Source organism: Chenopodium quinoa, unplaced genomic scaffold, assembly GCF_001683475.1.
Source record: "Chenopodium quinoa cultivar QQ74 unplaced genomic scaffold, ASM168347v1, whole genome shotgun sequence".
Classification (NCBI taxonomy): domain Eukaryota; kingdom Viridiplantae; phylum Streptophyta; class Magnoliopsida; order Caryophyllales; family Amaranthaceae; genus Chenopodium; species Chenopodium quinoa.
The window spans coordinates 4,255,945-4,267,373 of NW_018744080.1; the positions used below are offsets into that span (position 1 = coordinate 4,255,945).

The following is an 11,429-nucleotide window of genomic DNA, read 5'->3' on the forward strand; positions in this document are numbered from 1 at the left end:
ACACTAATATTAGTGTACATCGAGCAATATAAGGGTAACTTTTAGCTAATTTTAAGGTAACTTTTTTTGCCTTTTTTTGGGTAACTTTAAACATAATACAATTTTTATATAAATAGACAACAAAAAAAGTTTTATAAAGGTAATTTAATTACATTCAATCACTAATAATTGATTTTTTATCATTTAAAATGTGATTCTTTACTAATAAAGCGTAGATAATTTTTATTTGTATTGGGTTACTTTTATGCATATTGGGGTAACTTTTATTCATTTCAGGGATAACTTTTTATCACTTTAGGCTATCTTTATAATGGATGTACAATAATTATTGTACACCCGATTTTTTTAAGAGTTTGTGTAAATCAATATTAGGCCATCCTCTAGATCATTAGGCCGCATATAAATATCAAACCGGGCCCAGTTCACTAATTTGGCCATAACTTCCTCATTATTCATTGGATGGGCTTATAATATATCGTTGGAAAGCTCTTTTTGAACCCGACCCAACTACACTATTATTGGACCCTTGCCATGGACCAAACCAAACTGGATTGACTATTTTCTTAAAAATAGGTTTTCAAAAACAGAGAGAAAGAAAAGAAATAAAAACTAACTGCAACACTAGACTTTCCACACTTTCACTTCATTCGATTATGATTTGACGTGAAAGGTACTCATCGCTGGGTTTGGTTTTGGGGAGACACAAATGGGTGTCTACAGGTACATGCACGCGTTTTTTTTATTTTTTTATTTTAAGTTCGTGAAATCTATTAATTTTTGTGTTTTAATTGATGCAGGTATTAGTTATGACTCCACATAGAAGAATCAAGATTGATTTTGGAATATTGATTTAGATCGATGTTGTAATTTTTTTTTTGTGCTTTTGATGTAATTTTTTTTTCGATTTCTATGTTATAATTTTTTTTTTAATTTCTGTGTTGTAATTTTTTTTTGATTTTTATGTTATAATTTTTTTTTTGTATTGTACAATAACAATTAAATGATTGTTTTAAAAAAAAAAATTAAAAGATAATTCTATTTCTGAGTATATTTCGGTTGATTATGAATTATGATATTGTTTTGATTTTGAGTTTTTTTGGTATTCGGTTATATTTCAAGTGAAAAAAAAATACATGTACATTGCCACCGGTTAACCGGTGGCATTTAGATTTAATACCAAAAAAAAAATGCGGGAAGGATTATTGCCACCAGTCAACCGGTGGCTAATAAAGGGAGTATTGCCACCCCCCAAATGCCTAGCAGTTCAAAACCGGTGGCATAAGGGGGTTTTGAACCGGTGGGCATTTGTCTTTTTCTATAATGCTCTTAGCTTTTCTCTCTCTACTTAGTTTTTAGATTAAACTTCTCTCTTATTTTTCTCTCTCTATAACTCTACAGCTTTGTTCTTAATTGAGTTCATTATTTTCGTTAACTTTGGTAACGAATTCTTCTCTATTATTTTCAGTAATTTAATTTCTTTATTTCATCATGACTTGTTTAATTGCTTTGGTTGTTTAGATTTAATCATGCTTGAGTAGTTTTCTTTCTAGGGTTTATGGGGATCCATAAATAATATGAAGGGGTAATTTATTATTATTGATTGTCAATGCTTGATTAATTTCCTATTGATTGATTTAATGCTATGCAATTAGATTAGGCCTGGTTTAATTTTATGAGTTTTGCAATATTTATTCGAGTTTCGAGAGATGAGAATTGATGTTTAGGCTTAGTTTCAATAGGCGGACTAATTTATAAATGGTTAAGTCGAAATTCGAGAGATGAGATTTAATACCGGTAAATTAACTCTGTGATTGTAATACGTAGCGAATGAAAACCCTTTATAATCTGATAAATTGATGCATTGATGATTGATTATTATGTTTTATCTTGGAATATTATCTATTGGTGAATGGATTTTATTCATTAATTTTCTCTAGTCTTAATCTTAGTAGTTTAGTTCCTTTTAATAACAATAATTTGGTTACCAATAATTTAGATTATATATATTTTTATATAATTTATATTAATTTAGATTATATTAATTAATCATAAATAAATCAACTTATTTCCCTGTGGTTCGACCCTTCTTCCCTATCTGCATAGTTAGTGGACTTAGGAATTATTTTTGATAAAGTGATACGACTTTAGCCTGTTAAAATTTGGCGCCGTTGTCGGGTAAACATATTTATTTTTATTTCTGATTGTTTTTGTAGTCTAGATTATTCCCTCTTGTCTTAGAAAACGTTAGTTCTTTGAGACAATTCTCATATTTGTCTTTTAGTTCTTTGTTTATGCCCAGGTGTTCCAGATCAGGTTACATTCCATTTGATCCTTAGATCGAGCGCTCTTTTCATAGACAAAAGAATCTTTACAGGAAAATCCTGGCGGGTTATGGGGGTAGCGATATTCCTAGAGGCCCTCCAACTGATTCTAGTGATTCAGAAGATTATTCAGAGTCAGAATCAGAGATGACAAGAAATCCACCTAAGAAGCTCAACGATTATTCGCAGTCGTCCCTAACGGATTTTCCACACCTTTCTCTTGCTCCAGGTCTCGAAGGAGTACAATTCGAGATCAAACCCGAATTCATAACAATGATTGAAAGAAAGCACTTTAGTGGAGCTAAGGGTGAATACCCAAATCTTCACATTGTCGATTTTTGTCAATATTGTAATACTAGTAGGCAAGCTGGGATCAAGCAAGACCAGATCAGGGAGATTCTTTTTCCCTTTTCTTTATGTGGAAAAGCTAAACTTTGGTTTAATGGTTTGAATAGAACTGCACTTGGTATCACTAATTGGGAAACTCTTGCTTTGAATTTTTATAATAAATATTACCCTGCAGAGAGAACAGCCTTATTGAGAAGTGCAATTCAGAATTTTGCCCAAGAGCCAGATGAAGCGTTATATGAGGCTTGGGAAAGATTCAAACATCTGCAGAGGGAGTGTCCCCGTCATAATTTGGCACAGTGGCAGTTGATTCAAGCCTTTTATAATGGAATTGGCAATACATATAGAACGATTCTAGACTCCGTAGCTAGTGGAAGGTTTATGAATCTTAATGTTGATGATGCAGGACAGGTTATTGAAGATATGGAAATTCATAATTCCCAATATGGGAATCCTAGAGGCTTTGCAAATAAAGGCAAACACATTGTTGATTCAGTATCCTTTGTACAAGCCCAATTGACATCTATTTTCCAGAAATTAGATAATCTTAGTACTGTTAATCCTAATTCCATTGCTAATGTTTCTGCCGTTTCTAATAATTCTAATGAAACTTTTTTTGAAAATTGTGGAATTGTAGGACATTGGGAACAAGATTGCATGAGTCCTATAGAGAAAGTTAATGCCTTCCAATCCTACAGGCAGAATAACCCATACTCTAGCACCTACAATCCTGGGCTCCGGAACCATCCATACCTTTCTTACCGGAGCACCAATGTGCAAAACCCTCCACCTCCACATCAGCCACAACAAGTTTCACCACCACAGCAGAAATATTACCATCCGAACTCTGGCCTGAAAACCCAAGCACAAACTCCTCCATCATCTTCTAACCCCGCCTTGTCAGAAATTAGAGCGATGTATATATATAAATACATTCGACTTGCATGCAAAAGGCGCATTTATATATTTTTAGGAATAAAAGAACTAAGGTTATATTAAAGTAAGATGTTCCATGCAAGAATCTTTGATAAACACTCTTATGCAATATCAATAATCATCAGTTTAAATAAAATCGACATCTATGAGCATAGAATCTTCGATCAACACTCTTGTTTCATTGGCTTCCATCCAATTACATCTGAATCAACTCTAAACTCTTCGAAAGTGTCCAAATGACTATGAAATAATATGAAACATTAAGAAAAACACAAAAGGAGCGTAATAGAGCGATATATGACGACTTATAAAATTATGTGGCCCTAAAATCGACCAAAAAGACTAAGAAAAAGGTATAAAAACTAACATAAACGTGCCTATGAACCCTATATAAATATGATTCATCACACCACCCTGTTCGCACCTCCCCTCGAAAACCTTATCGCACCTCCCCTCAAAAACCTCGTTACACCGCTCCCGTTCACACCTCCCATACCCCTTGTCGCACCGCCCCTGTTTGCACCGCCGATAATTAGGATTTTGTGGGGTTTGAGATGATGGATAATTAGGGTTGATGAGTGGGTGGAGGTTTCCGGGGAGGGGAGGAGTGGTGGATGTGCGACAGACTCCAGGGGATGCCAAAAAGATGGTGGTTGGGCGGAGGGGTAGCTGGTGAAGTGGGAAAGTGAAGGAAAAGGGAGTTGTGTGGTGGTGTTGGTGGTGGTGATTCCCTTTGGTTTTTGTAAAACAAACAAAATGCTATATGGAATAGGTTTCATTCCATTCTCTTTGAATCCCTTTGTTCATTCCATTCTGTTTATCCTGTGCAAACCAAACGACCCCTTAGTGTTGGGGCTTTGAAAGAAGGAAACATTGAGTTCCCTTTCTATCACCCATGTATGTTTATGATTTATCCTCGTTATCGATTATTTGATTTAACCCCATTTACCCCTAACACTTCTTTCCCTTGACATTTCTTTAGTCAAAACTAGTAGTCCTCAAACTTCCAATCCTTGATTCGGTTTAGCTTATTATAATTAATAGTTTCCCCTTAGTCCTTGTGGAAGTGTAGATACCCAAATGTGTCTCCCCAAAACCAAACCCAGTGATGAATACCTTTCATGTCATTTGATTATCGAACAAAGCGAAAGTGTGAAAAGTCTAGTGATGAGGATGTTTTTATTAAAATATCTCTTCTTTCTGTTTTTGAAAATATTTCTTTTCTTACCCTATTTTATGAAAATAGCCAATCCAGTTTAGTTTTATCCATGATAAGGGTCCAATAATGGTGTAGTTGGATAGGGCTTGAAAAGACCTTTCCAAATATATATTATAAGCCCAATTCCGATGAATAATGAGGAAGTTATGGCCAAAATACTAAACTGGGCCCGGTTTGGTTCTTACATATTGCCCAATGATCTAGAGGAGGGCCTATTATTAATTATCATTCTTAAGGCTATTAGGATTGATTATAGTCTTCAAGAATACTCTAGAAGGTTCTCTTAAATCCTAATGGAGTTAGGATTGATAATTATGTTTCAAAGAGTTTAAAATTGAATAAAACTACTCTTGAGAATCCTTATTTTGTACGAAATGGAATATATTCAGATATTATTTTCGTGTCTCATAATATTTATCCAAATTTTACATGGTTGGATAGATCTTGAAATTATCTTTCCAATGATATATCATAATATTAATTTCGAGCTATAACGAAAAAGATATGAAAGAAATACAAAATTCTATCCAAAACTGACACCCTTCCACTATTTCGGCCATATCTTTTATATACAAAATATTTTAATCTGATTCTAATTGGATTGGAAATTAGACTTCAATATCTTTCCAACGACATATTATATGCCTTATTTGGATTTCTGGATCAAAAGATATGATAAAAACAAAATCCGCAAAAACTGTCTTGCAGATCCGGGCGACAGGGGCTGTTGTGGCGACAACGGCGTGTTTTATTCCTCTTCAAACTCTAATTCTTTTTTTTTTTATCAAATCCGGACTGTTTTCATTATAAATAGCGTCCTTAGACCTTCATCAATTCTCATCAAGAAATTCTTGATACTCTCTCTTTTTTCTAAACCAACTTTTTACAAACAAAATTCCGCATTCACAAGATCTAGATACACCTATCATAATTCGAATTTTCCTTTGCCCTAGACGTGAAAGATTTGATATTTCTGAGGGTTTGGTCCCAAATATTTATTTCAATTATTTAATTTAATTGTTTGATTAATATTTTCCTTGAAGTTACTAACGTGTGTATTTTGTTATTAGAAAGAGATACGAGGCATCCAAGTAAGTGATTTAATTGTTTTATTTATATTATGATATAGAAATCATGTTTAGGTTGTTATTTTGATTCCTAGTATCATGATAGGATGCTTTTCTTAGTATCATGTTTAGGGTAAGAATAAGTTTCTTAATTATATCAATTATGATTTCTGTGATGCTTCCTATTTCTTTCTTAATAGTATGTTAGTATCATGTTAGGGTTAAAGCTTTGATCTTTAATGTTTAGTGACATGCTAGGGTTTGTTATTAATCTTGTTAGTATCATGCCTAGGATCTTGCTCTAAGTATTATATATGCTTTAACATGATTATGATTATTTTTATGATTTATGATTATAATTGTTATAATTATTATCATGGTAATTATGATTATGATTATTATGTTTCTTGATAGTAATGATATTTATTTGTTATTGCTTGATCACGCCTTTCATGCATGTTTAAAGGGAATTGGTACTTGTAATCACGCTTAATAAGATAATTAATAATTTTGTTTTGGGTTAATTTGATCGCCAATAATAGTTTTGTTTGTGCATTAATATTCAACCAACATAGATAAACAGGTTTAGGGTAAACCTAATGATTGCATGTTAGTCATAAAGCGCACATGAATACGAGAAGAATAAAGTAGAGGCCTATTATTAGGGCAGGTTATTTCTCTTTTAGATTGGATTTGTACCTTCATCCCCGAACTTCCAGTCTTGGTTCCAAACCTATTGGAGTTAACGATCTCTTGGATCGTTAAGGGGTGTAACCTTTACCCTGTGAACGGTTTACAAGTTCCTAAAACTTGTTGATGACTCTTTTGCTCTAACTTCCTTCCCTTTGGACGCCACCACGCTTAAGTGTATGATCACAGTGGGGTTCAAGTTTGAGGTAATGCTTGAAATATGCCCTACAGGAAGAATGACCCTTATTTACCATTATGCTTAGGTTAGTGGTTAGTTAGGTAGTTTGACTTTAGGGTGTTTGCCCAACAACCAAATATCCCTTCCGTCACTTACATGGTGCGACACTTTCTCCAAGTGTCGTTGTCTCATGGCATGGCTAAAAATTTAGCTTTATATATTAGTTATATACTTTCTCCGTTTCTTTATAGTTGCAACACACACTTTATCACGGTATTTAAGAAAAGTGGACCTTACATGATATAACACGCTTAAAATGGGGTTAAGAGATTGTTAGAAGTATAATCAAGTGGGTCATGTGCTTTAAATAAAGGTATTAGTACAATTTTCACCATAAAAACCTTACTTTTATGGTGTAATGCAACTATTGTGATATTTTCATTTTAGGAAAAATGTTGCAACCATAAATGAAGGGAGGAAGTATATGATATGATATGATAGGATATGATTACAAATTTTGTTTATTAGGGTAAAAATGAAAATAAATTAAATTTAAACATTTTTGAATGTGTGTCAATCACAAATGACTACCACGTACCCTACCACCTCCCAAACTTCTCACAACAACAATGGCGGCAAATGAAAAACTTACTTATGACGCACACCATTGATGCATTATCATCTTCAGTACTTTTCTCTCTCCTAATTTTCGTCATCTCATTGCGTCGAATTGTCTGATTCTCTCGCTAATCCCTTTGAATTTGTTCTTCATATTGTTGTTTTTTGTTGAGTAGTTTTATAATAATATTTCTTTCTCGTTTTAATTATTATTAATAATGCTATTGTTGATCATAATTTTGAAAATTTTGGAATTATTTTGGTTTTTCTTCATCGTAAATTGTTTTGTTGCTCTTACTATTGAATGCAAGCATGGTGTAATATGATGATTGTGGAAAATTATCATGATTATTTGAATCAAATGAATAAAAAAAAAAAAAAAAAACTAATCTTCTGAAGTTTATTGTTAATTAGAGAGTAGTTTTTATTTGATTATATGCAATCGGTGTGAATTTTGTTGACTGTTTGTAATATAAATACATTAAGATGATGCTCATTCTACACTATTTTTAGTTTCTCCACCTAAAAGTGCTTCATTGCAATCAGGGAGGACATTGTTCCTCTCCCGATTCTCCCTTGTTCGTTTTCCTAGATTCTCATAGATGGCTTTAGCTTCATCGATCACTTTGAGGCCACTCTTGTCAATGTTGATTGGGGAATTGAATGGGCATAGGATAACATATTTCCTTGATTTCCTTCTTCTGAAATATTCTTTTCCTTGGTTGTTATTCAAATGAACAACCACGAAAGATCCTTGATTCGAATTAAAGTAATGGGATTTCCCTTATTTTAATGATAGATAGTCCTTTTTGACATAGAAATAATGGAGCCCAACCTTCTTACATAGGCTCCGCCATATTGAGAATTTTGAAGAGGTTAATTTTACATCGGCCTCTATGCACAGTATATCAATATATCACCCTCACTTGAAGGGCCCTCCTCTTTCATCCTTTCTTGGAGATACTGTTTATTTAATTGTCATTTAAAGAGTAACAAAAAACTAACCTGGGTTAATTGATTGGGTGCACAACACACCCATGCATTTTTATGATTTTTTTGTAAGGTTAAGTAAATCAATAAATGATTCAAAAATATATGTTTAAATCTTTACAATATACCTCCATTAATTTTTAGTTGCAACTTATAAATATTTTGTATCTCACGAAAAATACTTCTATGTTGCAACTAAAAGTTAACGGAGGATATCTCTAATTATAGTTAAAGAATATTGCTATGCATATTCCTAGGATTTTTTTTTTTTTTTTTTTTTTTTTTTTTTTTTTGTAAATTAATTTAGCCTAAAACAATGCCATTACAATTTCGCTTCTTTATAGGTGCCCAAAAAGTTGGGTACCCGGTAATGAACAACATTGGTATTATTTACTTTTTATTCACTTATAGAAATCAACACTAACTACCCTTTTCAGTATTATTATTATTAGTGTGAAAAAAAATATTTTGATGGAATTTTATCATGATTTTTTTATAGGAAAATTGAATTTTACACCATAAAAACACGAAAAATGATTTTTAACACTATGAAAAAAAATTTATTTTAATAGCACAAAAAATTTTAAAAAATTGAATTTTACCACCACTTAATTGATTTTGTCCAATAATTCGTGAAGCGGGCGCCACAATGACATGTGTTCCCATGTTATTGGCCAAAAAAGAAAAATATAAAATCAAAGCCCTATCATATGTACCTCCTTCTCCACCCCCTTCACCCAGTATACCCACCATCTCGCCCTACCTCTAGCGTACTCCTTCCCCCAGCCTAAACCCACCCCACCTTCAAACTACCGGAACTTGCTGCCCTTCCCTTTCCCTTTCCCTTTCCCTTTCCCTTTCCCTGAGCGGCCTTAAACCGCCCCGACCCCCTTCCCCAACAAATGGCCACGAAGTCATCGGCCGGATTAGGCCACTCGGCTGGCAACAACTAAAGTTGTGATTGCACACGGCCAAACTAAAAAAAATTCTGGCTATGGCTAGCTATGGAGCTCGCATCATGCGCGTTACATGCCCTAGTTTCATTGAAATTTATAAGTTACATAGAATAAATAAATAAATATTTGTCATAATCTTCCGAAAGATATGTTGACACTTAAACATGCAATATAAGAAGCCTATTTTATTTTGCTAGGAAGATAAATACTCTTTTTGCCTCTGTTTTATTTAATTTATGCCTTTAAAAAAACTTATCGTTTAGAGCTAAAATAATAATTGATCGTATATTCTGATCAATAATATAAGAAAAAAATATCATTATGTGCTATTTTGATAGGTGTGTACTCTTCAATATATGAAATTTTGCATTGTTTAATCATAGATAATTGATTGAAACTAAAAAAAAACATGAAACATCATATCGAAACCAGGAGTACAATATTTAAGTATTAAATACTAAACATAGTTTACTTATGTCATTTTTGTGTCAAATTTCTCTTGGTATCACTTTTTGATGAGGCGCTTGAGTATGTTTTCAATCTTCACAAAATCCAGTGGCTTTGGAAAATATTCATCTAAACCGGCTTCTACAAATGCTTGAATGTCAGACTTTAATTCAGAGCTCGTCACGCCAAATATCAAGCACTTAACGCCCATAGCTCGCAACTCTTTAGTTGCCTTCACAAAAGAGAATTAATTTAAATATTAAAAAAAATTAGTATTCATAATTAAGTAATAATGCAAGGGTGATAAATTTTTCCATTGAAATTATAGTCCATTACTTTAATTGAAATGCCGCAAACAATAATATTTTTTTAATTTGGAACATGAGGAATGAACCACATTGCAATTATTATAGTCCACATATAACATAATTTATCTTGTACATAATAATTCAAATTTTATTATCTTATTCACACTATCACCCAATTAACTCTTTATATATATCCTTATTTTGCCTAAAATGTTATATTTATCATTACTAATTTATTAATAGCCTTAGAGCATTAAGAGAGATGTTGTAAACATCAACATATGTAACATTATTACGAAAAGATATTAAGATAATACAAAAAAGATTACCTGAATCCCATCCATTATCGGCATTTCCATATCCATGATAATAACATCAAAAGAATTGCCTTCACTGAAAGTGTTCACGGCCTCTTGACCATTTTCCACGACCTTAGTTTTAAACCCTTTCTTGTTAAGCAACATTTCTTCAATCTTTCTAATGACAACATTATCGTCTACAACTAAAGCAGTAAACTTATTCTCTTCATTCATGCTACTATCTCCAACCGTTTTAGACATATCTGAAAAACACACATAATCAAAATGTTAACAACGACAACCAAATAAGTAAAGGACAAAAATTAGAGGGTATAGCCTATATAAAAACAATACATTTATCGCATGAAAATGACTAAATTTTAAAATATTATGAAAATTCACTTCTTGTTTTAACACATGGAATGTTAAAGAATGTTATTCTTGCTTGTATCAAATATTAATTATCCTAGGTTGATAATAATGGCATTGATTAGAGATCAACTTTTGCTATAAAGGAGCATTTTGAAGAAAAGTATTTAAGATTACCTTTTTGCCAATGAATTGATCTGAATTGAAGCATACTTAATTAGTGTTTTTTTTTTATTGCTTTTATATTGAAATAAGTGTCAAGCACAAAATCAAGATGGCCTTGAGAAACAGAATCCGACGTGATACGATTTATTTAAAATAAAAAGTATGTTGATTTGATTTTGTATTACACTCCCAGGATAATATACTTTGTAGTTGTTATCAACCTTACATATATCAAGATTTATTAATTAGACTTCAAAATCAGAATTAATTAAATATATGACATATAATCTAACTCTTTTACAAGGATTACATAGATATCGTATCTGATGTTTAAAATGTATCATATTGGCTTGACATTTTGTACATAATCCAAAGTGGTTCATGAAATCATTTATCTTTTCACGAGATTTTGCTGAAATTTTAAGTTCTTAACATTGAAACAAAATCAAATCTACAATAAACGATCAAACCGGTCTCATATATTATATTGAGAGAGAAACTAGAATTATTATATGTAT

General features: G+C 32.3%; 1 protein-coding gene across 1 annotated transcript; it reads right to left on the minus strand.

Moving 5' to 3' along the window:
• Nucleotides 1-9,828: 9,828 nt before the first annotated feature.
• LOC110691618 (two-component response regulator ARR22-like) lies at nucleotides 9,829-10,638 on the minus strand. The gene is made up of 2 exons (XM_021868574.1): nucleotides 10,408-10,638; nucleotides 9,829-10,002 (listed from the first exon to the last, which is right to left on the minus strand). Exons 1-2 carry the CDS (start codon nucleotides 10,636-10,638, stop codon nucleotides 9,829-9,831), a joined length of 405 nt encoding a protein of 134 aa, XP_021724266.1.
• Between the last annotated feature and the right edge of the window lie 791 nt (nucleotides 10,639-11,429).